The sequence below is a fragment of the Dysidea avara genome, chromosome 11 (genome assembly GCF_963678975.1).
Source record: "Dysidea avara chromosome 11, odDysAvar1.4, whole genome shotgun sequence".
NCBI classification, from domain to species: Eukaryota; Metazoa; Porifera; class Demospongiae; order Dictyoceratida; family Dysideidae; genus Dysidea; species Dysidea avara.
The window spans coordinates 20,570,040-20,593,834 of NC_089282.1; the positions used below are offsets into that span (position 1 = coordinate 20,570,040).

At 38.4% G+C, this 23,795-nt stretch overlaps 5 protein-coding genes across 5 annotated transcripts; 3 read left to right on the top strand and 2 right to left on the bottom strand.

The window, feature by feature from the left end:
• Nucleotides 1–6,578, top strand: LOC136237509 (serine/arginine repetitive matrix protein 1-like). The gene is made up of 4 exons (XM_066027683.1): nt 1–133; nt 1,440–1,680; nt 3,203–3,906; nt 5,602–6,578. Exons 1-4 carry the CDS (start codon nt 77–79, stop codon nt 6,409–6,411), a joined length of 1,812 nt encoding a protein of 603 aa, XP_065883755.1. The 5' UTR covers nt 1–76; the 3' UTR covers nt 6,412–6,578.
• On the bottom strand, nt 6,529–9,221 carry LOC136237510 (leucine-rich repeat-containing protein 59-like). The gene is made up of 7 exons (XM_066027685.1): nt 9,042–9,221; nt 8,927–8,986; nt 8,572–8,835; nt 7,865–7,937; nt 7,170–7,316; nt 6,982–7,038; nt 6,529–6,766 (listed from the first exon to the last, which is right to left on the bottom strand). Exons 1-7 carry the CDS (start codon nt 9,153–9,155, stop codon nt 6,615–6,617), a joined length of 867 nt encoding a protein of 288 aa, XP_065883757.1. The 5' UTR covers nt 9,156–9,221; the 3' UTR covers nt 6,529–6,614.
• On the top strand, nt 9,175–12,290 carry LOC136237512 (mitochondrial import inner membrane translocase subunit tim16-like). The gene is made up of 6 exons (XM_066027687.1): nt 9,175–9,309; nt 9,476–9,560; nt 9,614–9,717; nt 11,946–12,002; nt 12,052–12,117; nt 12,163–12,290. Exons 1-6 carry the CDS (start codon nt 9,304–9,306, stop codon nt 12,241–12,243), a joined length of 399 nt encoding a protein of 132 aa, XP_065883759.1. The 5' UTR covers nt 9,175–9,303; the 3' UTR covers nt 12,244–12,290.
• On the bottom strand, nt 12,275–16,176 carry LOC136237513 (ubiquitin carboxyl-terminal hydrolase isozyme L3-like). The gene is made up of 10 exons (XM_066027688.1): nt 15,968–16,176; nt 15,905–15,916; nt 15,721–15,849; nt 15,604–15,654; nt 15,313–15,418; nt 15,178–15,260; nt 15,079–15,126; nt 14,945–15,020; nt 14,203–14,261; nt 12,275–12,405 (listed from the first exon to the last, which is right to left on the bottom strand). Exons 1-10 carry the CDS (start codon nt 16,028–16,030, stop codon nt 12,319–12,321), a joined length of 714 nt encoding a protein of 237 aa, XP_065883760.1. The 5' UTR covers nt 16,031–16,176; the 3' UTR covers nt 12,275–12,318.
• On the top strand, nt 16,058–23,377 carry LOC136237511 (uncharacterized). The gene is made up of 3 exons (XM_066027686.1): nt 16,058–16,413; nt 16,888–17,020; nt 23,112–23,377. Exons 1-3 carry the CDS (start codon nt 16,139–16,141, stop codon nt 23,289–23,291), a joined length of 588 nt encoding a protein of 195 aa, XP_065883758.1. The 5' UTR covers nt 16,058–16,138; the 3' UTR covers nt 23,292–23,377.
• Nucleotides 23,378–23,795: the final 418 nt, after the last annotated feature.

Here is a 23,795-nt window from a genome sequence, read left to right on the forward strand (position 1 = left end):
TCACGAGATCTTATTTTATAATAAACGTAAATTTACGAGGCAACTGGACTTGCACAGCGAAACACCCAACTAAAACATGTCTGTCCTAAAGAAGGGCAGACTGACTTATAGCGAACCTGGCGGCAAAAAGAAGGTACAGTTTAGTGTAGTGTTAGTGATGTGTAGCGTGATGTCATTATTAACTGATGGGGAATGAGGTTGCGTGCTGTAAAATATACTCGCGCCTTTGACTTGAAGCCCCAAGTTTAAAACATTAATGGTATGCTACGTTGTGTGCTAGAGGTAAGCGTTACCTCTTACCTTACTATCTAGCACTGCATTAAGTGTAATTTTGTACGTAACGTAACGGTGTTGACAAAGACTTGCCGGGGAGTTGCCTTATCTTTTTTTTTTGTTGTAAAATAAATGTTACATAATTGGTTTGACTGTGTGGGCCATTTTTTATGCCCCATAGATTTATAAAACCCTGGTATGATTGCCCAGTACAGATGTGGCATGTAGCTCTTATTTGTGGGACTTCATAATATACCAAACACCTTTTGGGAATTCCATTCTTTAAAATGTGGGTTTAATTTACACATTTAAATGCCAAGAGTTTTGGTTTAGGACCTTGTGTTAGATGTCAGCTGTGTAAATTCTCTGTTAGGAAATGGGGCATGGTATTGCTTTCAAGATGGCTGGTGTTATATTCTTTGGTCTTTGACATGAATGTTGCCCCTGGTCTCCAGGTTGATTTGGGAGTTCTTCACTTCGCTCTTAGCTTTAATGTATGTTTTTGGCCATTAATGGTTTAAAGAATTGGAAAGGCTTAATTATTATTTTTTTCATGACTATAAATTAGTAATATAGACCCTGGAAGTTTGTACAACTCACTACAGACAATATTTACTAAACTTGTATAGTTTGATTGATCAATCAATGATGCTGCTTGTATTGAAGTTTTCGTAAACAATGAGTTGTTACAAACTCTGAATAAAACTTGTTGGTCTCAGCTGCTATTCAGTAAATGGTTGTAACGATAGGTGTAGCACCTTTGAAATTGAGAGGGATTTGTAGAAGCTTTACATGACTCAACCACTAATTTTGTAATTCTAAACCTTTGTAGCCTTGTGCATGATTCAATTACTAAACTGTTTTTATAACACTAAATCACTGCTTGCCTTATGTAATACTCCCACCTAGCTTGGTTGTTGCATCAGTTGGAATTTTCCACCAAAAAACCAGGAAGCAAACTTTTTTCTAAAAGATTTTCCCCAGTATGGGATATTGAAATTAAACAGCACTAGTTAGTGTATGTAGTCACTGTTCAACCATGTGTCTGTGTACATGTTGGGCTTCCTTTCATATTCTATGGTTGGGGATTTTTATTTTTAATATTGATGACTATTTGTGGTCATAACAAACATGAATCAGCAACAATCTTTTATCTGTTATCACAGAACCAGGTGTATGAATGTGAGCTTTGGGACAACAAGGTGATTGATTTGACCGGCATAGGCAAATATGGTGGTGTTAAAAAGAGCATCAACTTGGTTCGCTGTCAAGAGATAGAACCAGACAACTACACGTCAACAAGGTTCACTGTCCAAATCCTGGGTGGTTATAGCCATGAGTTGCAAGCCAGCACTGAAAATGATCGTACCAGCTGGATTGATTGCATTTGTGATCTCTGTGGAATATGTAAGTTGTGAAAAATAGCATTGTCTTATCTTGCTACAAAACTCTTACCCATACTTACATCAGAACCTGTTGATGTTTGCTGGCATATGAATGATTGTAAAGTATAAACCAATTCAGTGAAATCTCTAGAGTAGTTTTGGGACTGATTTTGACAACATTTTACTGTAAAGGAGATTGTCTTTTTATTTTAGAATTGTGTTGGAGGCTTATAGACAAAGGGACTGTTTAAAGAACTGTTCTTTATAGAGAGGTCAAATGTACATTGTCCTTTATATGCAGTGTATGTCCAACTTGTAGAACAGGCCTTTTAAAAACCTGTTTATTATGTGTGAAAAAGTAAAGGTAAAACCATAAAGGATTATGAAGTTTTGTTCCTGAGCTGTTAATGTGGTGTTTGTATTGTGGTCCCATAATTTGAAGAGTCCTTTATCAAGAAAGATGATCATTTAGTATTAGTATAATAAGAATACATAGTAGTGTGTCTGCAAGAAATGGGAAGTGTGACTAGTGTGTTATTGTAGAACTTAATCTACAAATATGTAAATAGTTAATTTTTCTAGTGTATTAGGTGCAATATCATTTACAGGTGCTAGCATGTAGGCTTGGAACCTTTGGAGGTTTTGTAACTATCGATCGTGGTTTTACCCCTACTAAGCTTCGTTACTATGGATACTGCCATATCTAATCAGTCAAAAGTCATGTGCATTCTAGGAAGCATGCAAATATCATTGACAGAAATTCATGGTACTACAGCTGCAACAAAATGTGAGACCATGTATGGGTGTATGCCCATCAGTTATGATCACTAATTACTACCATGACATAACCATTGAAACTTTGGTGGCTTTCTTTCAAGCTTCGGAGGGTAAAATTTGACCTTCGTTCCAGCCCTGACACACATGCATGCACAATGTAACAGCAATAAACAAGGCAGGACTAACCAGCCAATCCATGTGCCAGCGTTAAATAAAAACCTCCTACTACTTATCATATACTAAAACTAAAGAAAGTACAATGACTCCCGTATGTGCAACAGATGAATATGCTACCAATTGTTTTGAAATCCACTTGTCGGCAAGTAATAAACCCTCCCCAAGTAACCCCCAAAAGGCCCAAATCCAATTGGAGGAATATAAAGAGAGGCCAAAGGAAATAACTTTAATAAAATCATAATATCCCTCCCCCCCTCCAATGTCAATAAAAGCACAGAACCTCTCTACATGTGCCTGCGGAAATCATATATGAAGTGGACATGCATGCACGCACTTCTCTGTTCCACACTTTACTACACTATACACACAGGCATGTGTGCATGAAACATGCAACACTACATATATACACACAAACACACATCTGTGTTCCCATTTGAATGATTCCTTTCTTGAAGAGTCCTCTCTGATAAAAAGACTAATACAAAACTAGACCTACTTGTAGTTTTGATAAGCTAGTCATTAGTATACAATCAAAACTATTTGTTTAGCACTGTTATATTGCCATTGTTTTCTTTGCCACATACACACAGCTAATCCACTGACAGGAAATGTACCGAAACAGAAGAAAACTCTACCCCCTCTTCCCCCACCCAAGCCAATATCAGAAGAGAAAAGGAAAGAGGAAGAGAGAGGGATTTATGAAGACATGAGTGATGAAGGAGATGATGAGGAATACATTGCCCCATCTAGCGTAGGCCCACTACCACCAGATGAAGGTGGTGTCCTGGAGTATCACTACCCATCAGTTGATAGGAGAATCCGTCCCGCCTCAGTTCATGATTATGGTGGAGCACCAGTCACATCATCATCTGGGGGTGGCATGTTTGATCATAATGAAGAAGATGATGATGAATATATTGATCCAACAATCCCGGCTGCATCGATGCGACAAATACCACAAGCTCTAGGTAGTGGTCCTGGTTACATGAACACCAACACGCTGAATGGAAAAGACTTACAACCGACAAAGTATTCTCCAAAGTCATTTACTCTGCCCCATCGGTCTCCGTCAATGAAGGAGAAAACACCAACTCATCATGTCACTGCTCGAAAGCCATTGACTCCACCATCAAGTCGCAAGATGTCTGGCCAACGATTTGATACAGGGGGCACCAGTAATGAGCTAATGGATAAACTAAAGAGACGGAAAAACAAAGTTGAGGAGGATAGCGATTCAGTTTTTGAACCTACCAGGCCTACACCACCGACAGTCCATTCAAAACCTGTTTATCAGGTAGGTGTGCATGTGTGCGTGTGCGTGTACATTTGAACCTGTGTAAATATGGACACCCTGAGACTAACCTAATGACCAGGTCAGTTTATGAAGCAGGGCTTTATTAACCCTTCCATTGACAAACTCCCTCCCCTCTACTGTAACTACCAAAATACACACTTCATATGAGACTCAGTGTGACAAAACCACTTTTATAGCCTTTTCAGACATCCAAGTTTGAAACTTTCCCACCTTTTTGTTTGCTATGCAACAGCTTTAACCTGAAAAAGTTTCGAATTCCCACCTTGCTCACAAATTGTTAATTTGAAAGGCTATAATACAAGTATTTCAAAAAAATTTGGAATTTATGACTAGAGCAGGGACCATAGCACATCGATAAAAAGTACTGAAACAAGCTGGATTAGTGCATGATATTAAATCACAGTAAAACAATAAGAAGTGTTATATCCCTACTGTGCTCCAGATACCATAATGGAAATGCACAGTAGGGATATAACACTTCTTATTGTTTAACTGTGATCTAATATCGTGCACTACTCCAGCTTGTTTCAGTACTTTTTATCGATGTGCTATGGTCCCTACTCTAGTTATAAATTCCAAATTTTTTGAAATATTTGTTTGTTAACTTTTTTGTAAATAATTTTATTATGATTGGTGACGCATACTGCATTTGAAATGGTGCCGCGTCCCAGCTATATCGTCTGAAAAGTGACGTATCCATTACGGGCTGTTGTCAGCTATGTTCAACCCGTTACACAGCAGTATGAATCAAGAGCTGTTCGAAAAGCATCTCTGCAACCCACGCATACCGAAAGAAAGGGTTGGTGCCATGCGCCCCAGTTATATAAATTATTGTCTGGAAAGTGAAGTATCCATTACGCTTCGTTGTTGGCTATGTTCAACCTGTTACACAGCAGTACGAATCAAAAACTGTTTTAAAACACCTCTGCAATTGAAGTAGGCACTTGAAAAATATGGACGATTTTCATTACGAAGGGGTGCTACCACTAAATTGACACTTTTCGCTGTCAGCAAAGATGAATGGGACACAAAGGAGGACACTGGTAAGTCCATGAAGAATGCATTGTACATACTGCGGTATGCCAAAAGGCACTTCTCGGGCTGAAGCGACGTTGAACAGTGAAAAAATCAAGCACGTAGCCTTAGCCGTTATCGAGTTACGCTTGTCTGAAGGCATCAGTCAGTCAGTCAGTAGAAAATTCCGTTGAATAAAAAAAATTTAAAATTCCGTAGCAACTTGTGGAAAGCGTTTCGGGTCGATCTGAAAGCTTGTTTGGGCTTAGTTTTACTTAACCAATACTGCCTCATCATTGTCTGGGAAAATTGAGGCTGCTTTTTGGGTGATGTTGTTTCGTGGGCTACGCCTACTCCTTTGTGGTCCCTACTATACACTACTATTGTGGTGTATGATAAGGCTAGTTTTGTCAGACTCAATCACATATATTTCATTGCAGTTGTTGTGAGACTTTCATTTAAACTTTTTCTTAAAACTATATGCTGAGAACTGTACCAAGCAGACCAGAACAGTAATAAACTTACTTCTGGTCATACTCAGGTACCTGAGAATGCACCAGAAGCAATCTGAAATGTAAAATTTCCTGGGAGTGGGTGGAAGGTTTAGTTTGTACAGTACATGGCATGAAATTATATTAACTGTTTTTGTATCACTTATAGAACACTGGCCTTGATAAACCTCCCACAATCCCATCTAAAGCAACGTCACCCAAACCTCCTTCACATAGTGGCAAAGTTTCAGGATCCAAACCACAAAATAATTCAAGTTCTGACAATCCTTCTGCTTGTCCTAGTTGGAGACAGAAGCAACCACAATTGCCTGTACAAGATCCACCATGGCTGAAGCAAAAGAGAGACTCAAAACCTTCCCTGCCTGTGCAAGACCCTCCATGGTTGGAACAGAAAAAAGCAAGCAAAGATCGATTTGATAACCCTTATCCACTACCTACAGAAACTGCACCTGCCGTAGCAAATGAGCGTCGTTTTGATAAACCATATCCACTTCCTACAGAAACTGCTGTACCCAGTGGACATCGATTTGATAAATCCTTTCCATTGTCTACAGAGCAAAGACCAGCTGTTAGGGATAGAGGAAAATGGCGGGAAAAGGAAGGGGATTCCCCTCCCCCACCCTTACCACCTGGACGTACTAGTTCTAAAAGAGACATGTTTGAAGCGGAAAAGAGTGTTTCACCAGCTGATAGAAAAGCTGGTTCACGGAAGCCATTGCCTCCGCCAACATGTAAGAAGCCAATCAGGGAAGTAGAAGACGATTTTGATTTTCCAACAGCAGACCAATTGAGGGCTAAAACCTATCGATTTTCTCAACCAGTTTCTGAACCGCAGCCACCCCTTCCTCCAAGATACAGCAGTTCTTCATCATCAGCTAGTGATTCTAGGTCTCCACGTTGGAATGACTCAATAGACAATCGGCCTCCACCAGCACCACCGAGACACCCCTACCGTTAATATTAGGTGTACATTAATTGTAATTTGATTTTGGTCACTTTTTAAATTATATTCTTGCTTTTGTATGTATTGTATAAGCCTTCATAAGATGTGTATATTTATCTACTAAGTATAATATGAGGCACATATTTGTCTTTTTATACGTATAAAAACAGTCTACAATTGAATTTTTAATGGTAGATATACCAGTGAATGTGTGTGTGTTACATAATATAAGTCATAATACCAGTAACATTCATAGCTTCTTTGAGCAGGGGACACCTGTTTCTTCCACTATCGTAGCAATAAGTCACCATGAAGCCAAGGAAGATTGCTACCACCATCACGATCACAGTCATAATCAAACAACAGAGCTCTGTATGAAAAGATGAGCATGAAATCAAGTTCAATAAAACTGTGACTAGCCAAAATATTTGATGATTTTGTCAATTATTGGTGGTAATCCACAAGATACTGAGTAAATTTAACAAATAATGGATAATTTCATTAAATATTCAAAGAATTTATTGATTTCACCAAATATCAATGTATTTATTGAATTCACTGGTGCATTTGTTAAAATTGAATTACCTAATTTTCCCACACTTCTTTTCTTGACTTCTACAGTGACTTCCTCAGTTTCTTCCTCTGATAAAGAAAATGGGAACATGTTATGGATACACACACCAAACCAAAGAAACACTGGCGTAATTTTTACGCATACTGTATGTTCACAGAGACAAGTGTTTTGTAGGCTTGGTTATACACACTTTTAATACCTTCATCTTCGATATCTTCCTCCTGGGCTTTCTTTAATGCTTGCAACTTTTTATACTCTTCTTTCCGTCGATTTTTCTCCTCTGCTCGCTGCTTCCTTGCCTCTGCTTGCTTCCTCTCTTCTTCAGCTGCCTCTTGTTTCTTTAGCACTTGGGATAAAACAAATGGGAAATAAAATCAGGAAAAAATTGTGATCAAAATTATTTTCGTCACTAGCTGTATTGACGAAAATTAAACAACGAAATATTTGTACATACGAATAGTTATTCCATCATCGAAAATTTTTTTTGTTGATTATGCCAGTGACAAAAATGTTGCGTTGAAAATTTTCTATGCCAAATTTTTCCTGATTTACTGTAGAAAATGTCAAACTATTGAGCTGGCCACCTTTTGGTTTGAGATTTACAACCTCGTTGTAGTGACCATGTCAAGTAGGTCCCACACATAGCTAAGGTGTACTTCATGACCTCATTAATAAGACCACCTCAGTATACAAGGTGTCTCTATTAATGAGGTTTTTATAATCTACAGTGACCAGGTGAATTTATGATCTCAACTTCAATCTACACTGCAAACTGACAAACAATTTTGAAATGGTCAAATGTACACTACAGCTACAATGTCAGTGACAGAAATCTGTTACTCTCTTCATCTGAACTGGAACATATTATCCATCAAAGTATTCTATTCAACTCACTTCTCTGCTTCTCGAGTTCCTTTTGTCTCTCTCTTTCTGCATCAGCAGCAGCCTCCTTCATGTATTTCAGCACCTACACATATGTACACAAGAAATGTGGTAGCACAATTTAGTATATAGTCTACAGACCAAGTGATAGATGGATTTTAAAAAATGAGGCAAAGATGAGGGAGCTAAAATATAGTTGCAATACAAAATAAGTAAATGATGGAGTTGACTGGGGCAAACTCGATATACATGATCTATTACTCTTCATGTAGACTTTAAGAATATATACATTGTTTTTCAAAAGCGCTTAGGGCTAAACACTAAACCATTTTTTCCTGTGTATAACTTCATAAGACTGATTGTGTACGCATCCATAAACAGAAATGATGATGTCTCACTGTTTTATATGAAGACTACTGTTTACGTAAAAAAACAGTTTTGTAAATTTATTTTAAGGACGCTTAAAGCGTGTTCAACCTCCTCTGATGTTAACATATAAGGTGAGCTGTACAATGCTACCACCTGCTTGACTTGTAACCAGGAGATACATATATACAGAGTTCAGAATAACAGGCATTACCACTTGATTCAAAGTGCTTTAGGTCAATACGACAAAAACTGATGGTGTGCAAAACCGTATCTTTTTTTTTTGGGTGGGAGGATTTGGAGATTGCAAATTCCCCTTTACCATATTCGGTAAACATTAAAGAATGTCTCACCTTCTGTGCACACTCCTTGCACTCCTTCTCATCCACACAGGTTCCTGCCACTTCTGCTAATTCTGCCTCCAACAAATTACCCTTTAAATCCAACCATTTTAACTGCTTCAGCTGTGCAAAACTCAGCGGCAATCCCTTCAGCTTGTTACTGTATAAATCTATTCTCTGCAAGAGTGACAGACTGCCAAAATTTTCTGGCAACTCTGTCAACGAATTTTTACTAAGATCCAGTGATATTAAATGTGTTAGTGTAGCAAAGTTATCCTGAAATACAATATACAAAATAGCATGTCAATACTGCATGTCTAAATTAAATATGTGTATAATCCAATTAGCAAGCACAATAGAATCTTACAGGTAAACTTTTGAGAGAATTACGAGAGAGATCCAAGACCACTCCATGTGAAAAACTACTCTGTATTTTCACAAACAATATAAAAATTGCTTCTTATTAATACACCATCACTCACTAGTTCTTTGACGGGCACTTTAGTGAGACTGCACATACTCAGATCAATTTCCCTCCCATCAATGTGCTCCTTTATAAACTCTTTGCTCACCGTCGACCTTTCCTTCTCTGCCATTGTGCTAATTGGTGGAGGGCTTTAGATAGAATAGCGAATTCAGTTATGTATTTCTGTAAATCCAGTTGTATTTACGATTGATTGATATCGTGCCGCATTGTGCCCTTTGTGACAAGCCAGTTGTTAAACGAAATAGAACTTTCTCGGGATGGTGGTAAGCATTAGTATATGTACTAGAGTATTTAAATGTTACTTTGTAAGATTAAAAGTGTGTTTTAAATGCACGTGACACCCACTGTGCACTTAAAACGATTACATCATTTAATTCTACACTGTTGTAAGATGCTATAGTATACAAATGATTATATTTTAATCTTCAGGCACGTTGGATAGCCCAGCTGATAGTGGCTGGCGGTTCAGTGGTTGCTAGGGCCTTCACACAAGCTCTGCGAAATGAAATGCAAGGTGGGTACAATATTGACCATAGTTCCTTCAAGATAATTGTTTTCATCTTGTAGCCATGACTGCAGCTCGAAGGGCAGCAACTGAACAAGCTGCCAACAGGTCTACTGATGCCGAGGAAACCATCAAAGCAAACACTTCTACAGGAATGTCTCTGGATGTAAGTTGTTTAGCTAAATGGTATTCCCACACTGCTTGGTAACAGGGCATAACTAGTCTTGCATGGCTAGATCCTACTCTTGGCGTGATTTGGAGATTATATATTTGTAAGTGGGTCATGCTATAACTAATGCGTAAATGAATGTCGATTTTAAGGTATGAAATAGGGATTAGCAATGGTGATGTCATTCCCATAGGAACTAATAGTTTTATGTACGGGGAATCCTTGTTATGGGTCCAGACTTTGAGTGGCTATATCTCGCTTGCTCTACTTGGGTTCTTCCTGAATTACCTTGACACTGACAGTTCTCTATTCACAATTACATTGGGTGTTTATCAAATCATGGCAGTATGGAATCAGTTTGTCTTGAACTTCATCATTATGGTTGCGTAGGCGTGGCACCAATAATTTTTGTGGCGCTATTACTAAGGATCCTTACAAGGTAGGAGAAATTTTTCTAAGTCCACAATAGTTGAAGATTTATATGAAGGATATAATTATTTTGTGAACTGAATGCAGATTCTGTCAACTACTGAACTCATAACCAAACCTGTAACAAGGATTGTTGGTACTGACGTCACCATTGCTTACTGTATTATCTATGTTTGAATATAACATTTGAAGCTTCGACGAATATTGTATGTAGCTATAGACGCCTTGAGATCTAGGACATGGCACTTATAAGATATTGTGCACTCCATTTTTGAGGGCAAAAATTGTATGCGCTCAAAAAATTAAAAATGTTATTGTGCAGGAATCATACTGAAAGTTCGATTATTGGTACTTCAAAGTGAGTTAGTAGGTAAAAGTACATAACCCAGTGACTGGTTCTGTTTAGGGAAGGTTTTTGCAATAGAATGTTTGATACTTTTGCCCTTACTTTTCCCCAGAAATCTGAAGCCGTAGCAACTTTTGCCGGATCATGTCTTAGGTCGCATGCGTCTATAGCTACAGTTAGCTACATATTATGCAGTTGGTATCTAATGGCATAATTTTGAGTGTATTGTAACTTAAATCTTTAAACAAGTCATCATTTTGGTTCCCTTTGGGAAATGAAATTTCTCACATTCACCTGTGTAACAAGATTAGCAGCTAGAAAAAAACACAACAAAGGTGTACAGTAGTTGCTGTTAAAAGACCTTACAGCTACAACAGTAGTACACAACTTGTGAAAATTCTTCCTGTACAGCTTTTCCAGCAACATTCCCGTCAATCCCGTTGCCATTAGAGGTGGGCATGGTCACTTGTGGTTAACTTGTCATACAACTAGCGGCTTCATGTATGGGTCTTTCGTGTACAACCACCTTCCAATTACTTTCTAGAGTCTCAAGTTAACTGTTTGTGGTTCACAGCATAATGAGCAGGCAGATTCTTGCAGTCTTCTACTGACCATACGCAACATATTGAAGCTTGTGGTTGTTGTTTCAGACCTAGTGCTATTCAGACCATTTACCAAGTTATATGTAGAATTATTTTAGTTACGTAACTAACTGTCTGTGATGCAGAGAGTTGATAAGCCTAGCTATATTGTGGCAAGTACAGTAGAGTTACAAAAACAACAAAACTTTATTACATATGCTCTAAATTTGTCATGAACTTTCATGAAGGCTCACTTGTCAGTGAATTCACGAACTGTTCATGAACTAAATTTACCAAACTGTCTAAATAGCTGTGCAGCTCTATACAACTTACTTAGTTCATGAATGTTCACAACAAGTTCTGACATATGAATGGTTCATGGCATATGCTTGGAGCAGTGTTCACGAAATTTTGTGTCATAATTGCAACATTGTTTTGTATATCCTAGCGTACTATAGGGTTGAAGGAATGTGTTGGCTCTTCTCTTGCACTGTACAACACCTTAACTATGTTTGGGACCTACTTGATATAGTTGCTACCGTATACATAAAAAATTTCAAGTTATCCAATTTTTGAGTTCATTTTCATGATCACTTGGGCTATCTGTCATTTAGCACAGGACTGGTCTTGATAATCATTAAATTTTGAGGAAGAAAAATGGACAGCTAAGCAATTACAAATTGTCACTTGAAATATATCTCAATAGATCCCATGTATACAAATTTGTACATCAGTGCCAATCATTATTCATAGTTGAGTACACTAACAGGTTTTCCCCTTAACATATAATCCCAAATATAGTAAGCTAGATACTAAATTGTGTATTGATGTGAGTACATTACCTTATTTGGATGTTTCTTTGTTGATAGGAAGCCATTAAAATTCTGGATGTTAAGGACATTGCAGATATTGATGTTGTCAAAAAGGTGTGAAGTTAATGTTCAAACCCTTAACAGTATCATTTCTTCACTGTAGAGTTATGAACACTTATTCCAAGTAAATGATAAGGCATCTGGGGGATCTTTCTACCTACAATCCAAGGTGAAACCTTACAGCTGAAAATGATATTTTAAATTATTTTTACAGATTGTAAGAGCAAAAGAAAGACTAGAAATGGAAATGAAGACAGATAAAGAGAAACCACCTTCTGAAGAAACAACACAATAACACCATCCAATTCATGCACACACAATAAAAATAACAATTAAAATTTATATTCTACCGGTAGACACATTGCAGTCTCTAGTCAGTTTTAGCTAGTGCCACCACTGTGAAGTGCACCTCAGTGGGATCCCTGGCCATGAACTGTTGTACTACTTTAGCAGCATCCTATGTGAAGGGAACAAGAACATAGCAATGACTTTTGTAAGAGTCAAACGTCCTCAGTTAAAATTCACTCGTGGAGTGCACATCTCATTCAGAGGAGGGCAGAAGCATTTTAGGCGCTACTTGAAAATATTACTTTAATTGCCTAGTTTTGTTTGGAATATCGCATGAACCCCAATAGTCACAACAGTAAAACGTGGTGATTGCTAGCTTTTATGATTATGCTTCATGAAATCTGATGAAACGCTATTTTGTGTGTGGCAATTCTTGCAACCATCAACTTTTGTTTCTTTTAAACAAAGCAATGATGCCACACTTTGTTACATCATTCTCACATTTTATGTAATCCAGAAAATGAATTGGTTTTGTAACAGTGCTGCTTAAACTGCTTCCACTCTCCTCTGCACCTCATTAAGGTTACGGGTTAGGCGCTTAATAATAGGTTATTTTTCAATGCGCGATATTGGCACGAAACTCGAGAAGGTTGTTAATTTCAAAGCGTTGTATAGCCACGTGATAATAGCGGAGGAATCATACAAAGTTAGTGTTAATAATTTACTGTGAAAGGTAGTGAAGCGTAAAATCCCACAGCATTTAGCGCTACTGCTTAATGTGGTTATTATTCATCAAAAATAGCAGCTGTCAGCCAATTAGTACTAATTTTTTATGGCAGTGTCAATGGGTGGTTATATTATCTAGGTCCTGTCGTGGAGATTTTGTGGGAAAACTGACTAGAGGCTGGTTAGTTATCGTATCTTTCAAGGATAATGGCGATTAATTCTGCTACGGAAATAAAATACCGCAAGTGCACTACAGTGCTGTTACAATCAGATAACAACTCAATTCGTTTGTGAGGACCTAGAAATCACTAAGTAATAGCTTATTAATGCTAAATATCATGGTGTGGCTTCCCATGAAACCTGGTTTTTGATGAATAGCAACTCAACAGTTTCGCTGTTTAGTGCCTGTATTTCTGTAAAAGCGCATCCCTTGTTGAGTGTATCGCCGCTTTACATGTGCGTTAATATACCATGTTATTTTAGTGTGTTCTTCCGTGCAAAACGATTAAAACAGAACTATAAGTAAAGCGCCTACAAAATTATTTACTGGGTAACCCGTAACCTTAATAAGACCACCTTGTTACAGTGGCCATTTGAAGTATGACCCCAAACACACCACATATTTAAGGTTTTTAATTGTCCTCTTTCAAAAATAAATTTGTGAGTTCTCAAAATATGCACTCTTCAAAATTTCTGTTTCAAAATCAACCCAACACACAATAGGTAGCAAAGGCAGTTTCATAGGAGATAAGTTGCATGTCATATCAAGAATCAACTTTTACCATAAGCAAGAGTACATAACAATAACCTCTACTCTTACTATAAGACCCAAGGTGGCTGGTATTATCAAGCTCACCTGGCTACTGACATCAAAATGGCCCAATAAAAAAGGTTTAACTGCTTAAATCACAAAAGTCAACAAGATGGCACCAGTACATGTCCATGACTTTCCCAAAAGTAGCGTGGTTAATATACAGCCTCCCACATAACACGTCCACAAAGTCAAATCAAACCAATTTACATTCACACATTGCCAGCTGGCAAACAGTTATTTCTTGCACAAAAAGGGGAATTAAATTTTAGAATCAAACGGTGTGCCTATACTTGTTTGTGCGGCTACCATGGCGACTACAGGTCTAAGACACTTATCTCCCACAAGGGCAAACTTTCAAACCAGTCTTATGAACAAAATGACATAATGTCCATGAAGCAAGACAAAATAACATGTAACATCATTCACCTGTACAAAGTTAGCAGCAGTGGTAGCCCCATGATTAACAGGAAAGTCCTTACGACCATCTGAAAAAAACAACTCGATGTACTAATGTGATATGGAATGCTTTGTATACACTCTTTTACTTTTAAAAATACACCATGTTTTCAAAAAACAGCTCATGACAGGAGGGCTTGATTTTTACCCCAGACATATCGGCTAACATGATTGATAGAGACATATCGGCTAACATGATTGATAGAGATTGTTCTAAAGTTTGGTACATGCGACAACACTGTTAATGTTGAGCTGAAAAAGAAAACTGGGTTTTAAAGATACAGTGAATAACATTTCAGCCAACCAGATCATTAGTGGTGACAGTAAAGGTACGAGAGCAGATATGCGTGGTTTGGTTCCAGTAGAAGTTTCAGAAAGGGTCATACCAGACTATGTACATTATGGCTTTTCTATAGCATAAAAATTTATTGCTCATACTGTAAAAATGTCAGATATTTGAATGAAGCAGGTCATAAGTAAACACATATGCCAAATTTTAAGATCTAGCTTGTGTAATTTAATTCATCCATTAGTTTATTAAATGTTTTTGAGGGCTCAGCTTTACATGAAGCACTATAAAATTTTAAAATCAGCATTCCTCGACACTTGAGAACAGTCAATAAAAGATCACCCATATGTCACATAGACACATGATTCACAGATTGACCCATGTAAAGTACAAATCACTACATGGAAGGTACTACTCACTCACCCAATTCATATAAATGTCCATCTTTGTGTACAAAACTGATAAAGTGTAAGTTAGTATGGTCGTCCCTTGGAGGGGCCTGAAGAAGGAAGGAAAATACATATGCATGGATTTACTACTAAAGAAAAAGAACATACCTCTGTCTGCCCTTCCTGTGCACTCACTTCATGACACTCAGCTATTTCCTAGAGGTGGTGGACATTAAATAAGATTGACACTAGCAGGTTGATCCTCACATCATCTGCTTCAAGAAATTGTGCTCTCTCTTCAGGAGACATGTTTTTTGTCTTCTCAAAAAATGTCTTCAAGTAACCATCACCTAAAGAAATAGCAGGGATAAAAGAATAGAAACCCACAATCACAACATTTACCTAATGTAATAGAATCCAGGTTGTTGCCAAGGGAATGTAGCAGCCCAACAGTACCACAAGCATTGCCGACTGTCTGCTTCATGAAGTACACCTGTGCACTGACAACCTAGGAGGACACCTAGCATCAATTTGGATTACCACAAATCAGTACTATAGGCCCAAAACTTCAATGACTCTATCTAGAAAGACTTCTTGAATTTTAGCTATACAAAATACAGCCTAAAGAACTGTACCGAAGAGAGAAATAACACAGATGCACGCACACACAAACATGCACTACACAAATGATACTTGTCCATCTTTCTTAATTCTTTCTTCAACCTCCTTCTCATGTGCAATAACCTGTAGTCAGAGAATGTGGTACCACATCAATGAAACAAGTACACATGTTGCATTAGTTGGTCCAACCTTGTCATTTATTGGAAACAAGAGCAACATGGCACTGCATGGTTGGGGTATCATGGCTAACAGGTCAGGGTCCATTCCAAACACATCCACAAACTGATAGTCCGGCTTCATACCAAGGCCCTTCACGTACTAATTGCACACTTGTTTGAACAGTAATGCTTCATGCTAAGTCAAGAAACCTCACCTTATTCATCACCTATAGTAGGGAACAAGCTTACATACCTACAGTGTATCACGTACCACTTACGTCAGGATTTGATTCTAAAGGTAGCCACCTCCTTTTGTTTGGGTCGTCTCCAGCGTCCGCCATTCCCAAAGAGTTGAGCGAAAAACACTTCGCAAAAAAACTGCAATGTAAGGATATTCTAATAAAAACGCATCTCTTGCACGTGTGCTAAATTCATCAACTCAGGGCGACATGATTACTCGAGTTTTTGCGAGATGTTGTACGTGCCAGAATCAAACGAGATTGGTTTTGTTAAGAACGTTTGCTGATTCTCCTGATACCGGAAGTTCAGCCGAAAAGATGATGCCATTTGAAGAGTACAGGAAGCTGAAGAAGTCACATAAAACGAAGGCTAGGCTGTGGGGTATACCATTTGCATTTGGAGGAATGACGGCATCATCAATTATTAATGTCATGTTAACTCCAAACATGTTTGAAATGACTCCTGAGGAAATACAGCCTATCCTGTATGATGAATTTTGTGTGATGTAGATAGGTGATGTAGAACCGTTTGCAGACCAACATGGCATCAGTGTGATCGTTTTTATTGAAATGGATCAAATAGGCTTTAAACTAGAAGATCAAACAGCTTGCAAAAATGGCTTGTAAACAAAATGAGAATTTAGTAAGACATCAAGCAATCAAAATGTTTAAAGTAATATTGAGTGATCAACATACATTTTAAATCAAATCTTAATCACAGTTGCAAATGGTTCTATAGGACTTAAGGTAGTTATATCCCTTATGTAAGTGCAACTTTTCTTCATGGCCCTCTGAATACTGGATACTAAAAATGTAGTCTCTCACAAAAGACAACCTCTGGAGTCCCTATACTTGCTGCTACCAATGCAATTTTCCCTAATTTCATAAAATCAACTGATTATAAAGTGCCCCACATTTTCACTGTAGCTCAGATGCTACGTTTTTGTTGTCTTCTCCAGGGGAATGGATCCTTTGATGTTGGCAGCTGGGACAGGAGCGGTGGCTGCAGGAGTTTGTTTTGTGGGTGGTGGAGCATTGTACACTGAAGTATGGAAACTGGTGAACAAGAAGAAACATCAGCAAATACAACAGGTATAAAGTGTGGTAGTGCTTATATAGTAGGCATTGATCAGTCATTTTCCCAGTTTAAAAAAAATCGTTTTTAGCTTGTAGAGTTTGATCTTGTCACTGAGTCTTGTTGCTACCCTATCAGTATTATATTTATTTGTATTAAAGCTGGTCTCAAATACATGTAGTGGCTCACTTATAAGCTAAGCTATTAAATACACACCTGGAATTGTTTAAATAAGTTATAAAGCTTATGTTCATGTGCTATATAGCGTCTACCATAGTTTGAGCAGAAATTTTGGCATGAAATTAAAACTGGCAATTTGGCAGATGCATACAGAATTGCCAAAGTAAATCTCACCATATTTTATTGTTTCTAATATCTTAACCGATTGAGCAGGTACGAGATTAAGTAAGAAGTGCTGTATCTAGCAAGCTCACCAAATGTGGTGATGTTTAAGTTTGTCAAAGAGAGAAGTGCATTGTATGGCCAAGTGGGCTTCGCCAAATCTAATACAAAGTACAATAGCTATGCTTAGTGAAATAGCTAGTAGTAAATTTTTCAGTGACTACGATGTACTGAACCTCAGCCTGTGGTTAATCTACCGGATTGTGGATTAGAAACACACGTACATACTGAAAACTACACCATACTACTACTTATTACCTAACTATATGCTTATTACTAGCTACGTACTTAACTTAACCAATGTCAAAGTCAGGAAATTTGTTCTCAGCAGTAAGCGAATACTGGTGGAGTATCATTTTTGCATTATACCTCCACAAAGTCAGAGACAGTTGCTGGAGAAGTTGGTGCCTAGCTAACTTTCAAGGTAAACTGTTTCTAACAGTTGTTCTGTCAGCTATGGATCCTAAAATTGATAGGGAATATGGTGACCAAACACCAAAGGTCTCACATACAAGAGGGATAAAATCTCCTCCATTATTATTCACAATGTCCTGGTATTGAGTGTCCTTAGCTATCTCACCAACAGCAGCGGCCACCCCAGCCTGAGAAGAAGCAGAAGATATGACAGCAGACTGAGTGGTACTTCTGACGGAGAGATCAAAATAGGCAGGACGACCAAGATGAAAATCAGGGTGGTATATGTCGCCAGGACGAGATTGGTCAGATGAAATGCCTTGCTCCCTAAGAACACCAGGGTGATCTTGGAGCAAGGCATGGTGTACAATAGAGACTAAAGCATTGTGACGCTGGATCCTCAAAGAACCATGAGAGCACCCCAGCAGATGATCACCAAACTGGTCAATGACAGATAGACAAATACAGAGTGGTAAAGAAGGGAACAAAGGAATGCCAAGCCACAGTAAAATAAAGCTATAGTAAAATCGTGAGGAGGAATAGCTAGACCCAAAGCAGGCTGTGGAAGTGCTTTAAGCCAACCACTGCTGGTGCCAGAAGAATGTGATAAAGCATGCAGACGTGCTTGATCACGAATAGCGGAACTGCTTACAAGCTGTTTAAAAAGTGAATCATCTAAAATGGCTTGAAGGTTAATCAAACAATTTTACGATGCTCTGTAATTGCAGTTAAGGTCTTGCTCTTTCGCTGGAAGATACATGCAGCGGACATCTTGCATGGAGAATGTCACTTTGGATGGCTTTTGCACTGGATTGAATAAGTTACTGTCCTTCGTTTGACATGAAAGAATCTCTCCAGTACATGGGCCAACAAGGTAGGCGTCTATACATCTTTGTAAACGAGAAGCCACGTAGCTAGCTACACAATTTGCTACCACGTGGGATTCCACTTTATTAGACATGCATTTCATCAGATTAAACTCTCACCAAATGCAAATTAATTAACAAGCACCAAATATTCTGCTCGCCAAAATTTTTGCTTGCCAAAATTTCTGCTTATACAGTATATATTGGATAAACATGCTTGATTCCAAATTATAAGCTGATTATAACCACTCTCAGCTCTACTTTACAGGTTTTTGCAATTGAATTCGTCGCCTTTGCAATTGAATTCGTCGCCTTTGCAATTGAATTCGTCCCGTTTGCAATTGAATTCGTCGGTATTGCAATTGAATTCGTCGGTATTGCAATTGAATTCGTCCCGTTTGCAATTGAATTCGTCGGTTTTGCAATTGAATTCGTCGCTTTTGCAGTTGAATTAGTCGGTTTTGCAATAGAATTCGTCGCGTTTGCATTACAATTCGTCATAAACAAAACGGCTCCAAGAAACCAACCCGTTCATTAAGAGATGAACTATTTATGCCTTGGAGAGTTACACTTGAGACATTAGAAGGTAATTGAAGCTGGTAGTACGCGAAGTTGATAGCTGTCTGACAAGTTAATTAGCTTGCTCGCGAGTGACCACACCCATCGCGAATGGCGTAGTAGAGTTTGGAATGTTGTTGGAGAGGCTGTAGAGGAAGAATTATTGCCTTATAAAGAGTTGTTTACTACTGTTGTACTTGAACAAGTTCTTGTAGCAGCTGCTACATCATGTTTTCATGTTTGCTCCAGCTGCCATTCTTGTTATGGACGAATTTAACTGCAAAGGCGACGAATTCAATTGCAAAAGCGACGAATTCAATTGCAAACGGGACGAATTCAATTGCAAAAGCGACGAACTCAATTGCAAACGGGACGAATTCAATTGCAAAGTCGCCGAATTCAATTGCAAAAACCTGTATCATAATCATCATGCACCTCGTGTGCTCTAAGAAATATGCTTGTTCCCGAATAGATGCTGGACTCATTAAATACCAGGGGCTATAATTACTTATAGGAAATAAATGCCCGGGCTTTTATACAAAGATATACCGTATAAGCACTGTGTGGTTTCTGTATAGTCTCGAACACCTGTGTCATTTGAGTTGTAAGCTTCTGCAGTAGCCCGTGACTGGCCTCACTGTTCTGGAGTGATAGTTGAAGTGGTGATCAGTTTGATTGTCTTTAGAAGCAAACGTGGTAGCAATTTAGTGACACAATGCTAAACATGGCATCCATTAGTTTTGGTTGCAAATGGTCCTGTTTACAATGCTGGAAGAACAGAAAGGTTGAACCTCTCCCAACACTTGTGGCCATGACATTTGTAACAATACCAGCAGCTATGTTCCTATATTATTGTATAGCCCTTGTCAGTGCCAACTGCAGGCAACGATGTAGACATTTGTGGTTGTATGGAAACAAGTAGGAGTGCAGTAAATTTTGCTGTATATATGTGAATGCAGTAGATCAGTACTCTAATTGAGCTGTCAAATTGGTAATTAATTAATAAATTAAATGTGTGTTTAATGGAATACCGAAATGGTTATATGCTTGTACATTCAAATGACACTTGTAGCTATATAGAACTACTGTTTTAAGTTAGCGTGTAATCTCTGCATCCTACCTGCATTCCCTCCTGATGTAAGGTTTTGTGTGTTTGAAAATATTGAAGGTTCTCATTGAAGGAAGATGCTTTTTTTGAATGGCACATTAAAAATGACTGTTCAATTAGAATATTCCAAATTCAAAGGTGTTTGTTTTTTTGTATGCAAAAATTCCTAATTTTTCCTTACAATTTTTCGTTAGCTTTTTTTGTAACAAAATCCACTGCATTAGAGGAAGAAGAGTACCAGATGTTAAGAATATAATTGTATGACAAAACTTGTGCCCTATAGTTTTCAACTATGTTCTGCCTGTTACACACCTACACACAGAAAAAGATACGTGAAGCTAGCCTGAGCCAATCTGCTTACTTCAACTGGTGGAGGAATGCCACAAAAATTACAGACAATTTCCAATTTTCAAAAAAAACAACAAAAAAACTGAGTCCATTATTGTGTTACCACTTTGTGCTGTCAGGGAAAAGAATGGGTTACAAAGGTATGTCCATGATGCATGGATTGTATGTGCTGCGGTATGCCAAAGGCACCTGTCGAGCTGAAGCAACATACAGTAATATAATTGAGTTATGGCTGTCTTAAGGTATTAATAAGTAAGTCAGTCAGTAGAGAATTCCACTAAATACCATATACCTGGAAATTTTTGTGGTATATGTATTTCACGGTTATGTACTTTGTCAGGATTTACACGTTTTAAATTTCATGGATCACTGTTGCCTGATTGAAGATTTTTGAGGATCTGGATTGGTTTTTACTTCAAGTGTAATACAAATTGTTAAAACGCGTCTGAACCAAGTAACACAGTAGCGGCAATCTCTGTTTGAAACATAGTCTAGTCTTGCAGTAGGCTAGCTTCTTTCATGAACCACGCCCACTTTAATTAGGAATGTGTGACACTGTAAGTATATGTTGAGTTCACATATGCCTACAATCAGTATCACACACCAGGAGCCACACTAATTTATCAGTAAGGTGAGTTGAAGTTTGTGGGACACATAAGTTTTCACGTGATAAAATTTCATGGTAGCTTTGCTAACCGCAAAAACTGTGAAAATTACATACTGTGGAAATTTTGCGAGTATACAGTAAAAGAATTTTGTGGGCTTGATTATACCTAACCAATGCAAGGTACCATGAAGGGCTGGTTTCTGGATAACATTTTTCATGGGAAGGTACAAATCATCTTAAAAATTTGGTGTAGAACAGAGGTTAGCGTAATTTATTTGCTTCCCTGGTTACAGTTTTGTGTTTGACTAGCTTATTTCCTACATACTAGTAAATTATGCATGCATATTTTGTTTAGATAATGGACTCTCATCTAGTGCTCGGTGGTATTTAAATTTGAATACACAGGATGGGAAATCATCACAGTATATTGGTATATAGTTGGCTTGTTACAGTGACTATTACATCATTTCTTGCACCTAATATGAAGCGGTATGCATCCCAAAAACCCAAAGAATGTAGTTCAGTACAAATAGGCAAGTACTTGTAAAGAGGCAACCTCAATGTTTGTTTAGGGTGTGGTAAACCAACAACAAATTGAGTGTATTAAACACCAAAGGCTGGGTTAAAAACAATCCCATAATCCTATACTGGTATTTCGATGTACTGCTTATCAAAGACCGTCACAGAATGATAACATGATAAACAGTATTGCCAGGTATATTGCCAAGCACTACTCTCACCATTGCCTGAGTTTATAGAATATTTCTTGATTTTTTACATATAGTAGGACACATTAAATGCAGGTGTTAGTTTATATCCCATTGGAATACAGTTAATTCTTTAGTTTGCCCCTATCTAAAGAAGCTGGCTTCCAGTAATATATATGAATACAGGGACTTAGCATCTGAGTAATTGTATGGTGTGTTGTGTGTCCCATGTGTGTGTGTGTGTGTGCGTGCGTGCGTGCGTGTAGGTGTGTGTGTGTGTGTGGTGTGTGTGTGTGTGTGTGGTGTGTGGTGTGTGTGTGGTGTGTGTGTGGTGTGGTGTGTTTGTGGAGGTGTGTGCATGTGTGTGTGTGTGTGTGTGTGTGTGTGTGTGTGTGTGTGTAGGTGTGTGTAGGTGTGTGTGTGTGTGTAGGTGTGCGTGCGTGCGTGCGTGCGTGCGTGTAGGTGTGTGTGTGTGGTGTGTGTGTGTGGTGTGTGTGTGTGTGTGTGTGTGTGTGTGTGTGTGTGTGTGTGTGTGTGGTGTGTGTGTGTGTGGTGTGTGTGTGTGTGGTGTGGTGTGTTTGTGGAGGTGTGTGCATGTGTGTGTGTGTGTGTGTGTGTGTGTGTGTGTGTGTGTGTGTGTGTGTGTGTGTGTGTGTGTGTGTGTGTGTGTAGGTGTGTGTGTGTGTGTGTGTGTAGGTGTGTGTGTGTGTGCGTGCATGCATTGTGTGCATGTGTACCTACATGCACGTGTTGTGTTTGAGGCAGCGTAGCCAAGTGGCTAGAGCATTTCCCTGGTAAACGAAAGGTGATGGTATCAACTGGGCACCCAGCTGTATCATCAATGGGTACCTAGTGTTTATTTGGGGGCCTCCAACAGGTTGCTAATCCTGCCCTAGGAGGATTTGCCTGCACAAGACTCAAGTGCCTGAGTGATGCACAAACATCCCAGTACTGGTTCGCTGGGTAGCAATAGCTGTGCTTTACACAGCTTCAGACACTTTGCTTTGTGTAAGTGCGCCCATGTTGTGTGTGCACATAGCTGTGTTTGTTAGGTTCAATTATAGTAACACTTGTGTAACAATGTGTTTATTGTGATAGAGAGATGAAGATTTCTTACGGAGAATAGAAAAACATCGTTTTGCATCTTTTGGCAGTTTCCAGGATGATTACTATGGTGACAGTATACAGACACTATCGGACTACAGGCAGTGGGTGCGACAACAGCAGAAGAAAAAAGAAGCACACAAAGACTTTATTGCTGAAAAACCAACAACATGATTGTAAAACATTTTTTTTCTATTGCGAATGTACAGCAATTTGTTACTGCAATGAGAGTACCAAGGTCGAATGATTGTAAAATCCAATATTACATCACTACAACACGTAGTCAGTGTTTCAGCAGTATGGGGAAAGTAGATTTGGGGAGGAGGCAACTTGGCAAGGCAGCCAGTACTTCTTTAAAGTTTTTTTTGTGAGCATGCTATTGCTCATTGGGTCATATGGTAAGTAGGTTTGCAAATTTAAACATAGTACATGACTGGTAATCATCAGAAAACTAAGATGCATGTTAATGCTATAAAGCTGGATGCTACTCCTTGTGGGATGCCTGTTGCAAAGAATGTTTTGCTCCAGCAGAACTGACAGGGCAGCATTACCCCTTGCTACATAGTTGCTGAATCTGTCAGGGTAGTCATGCACATTGGTTTAAATAGGCCGAGCCACTTACACTTTCTTGATTAATGCTGAGAAATCTTAGCATTAGATTTTAATTTTTGTTTTGTT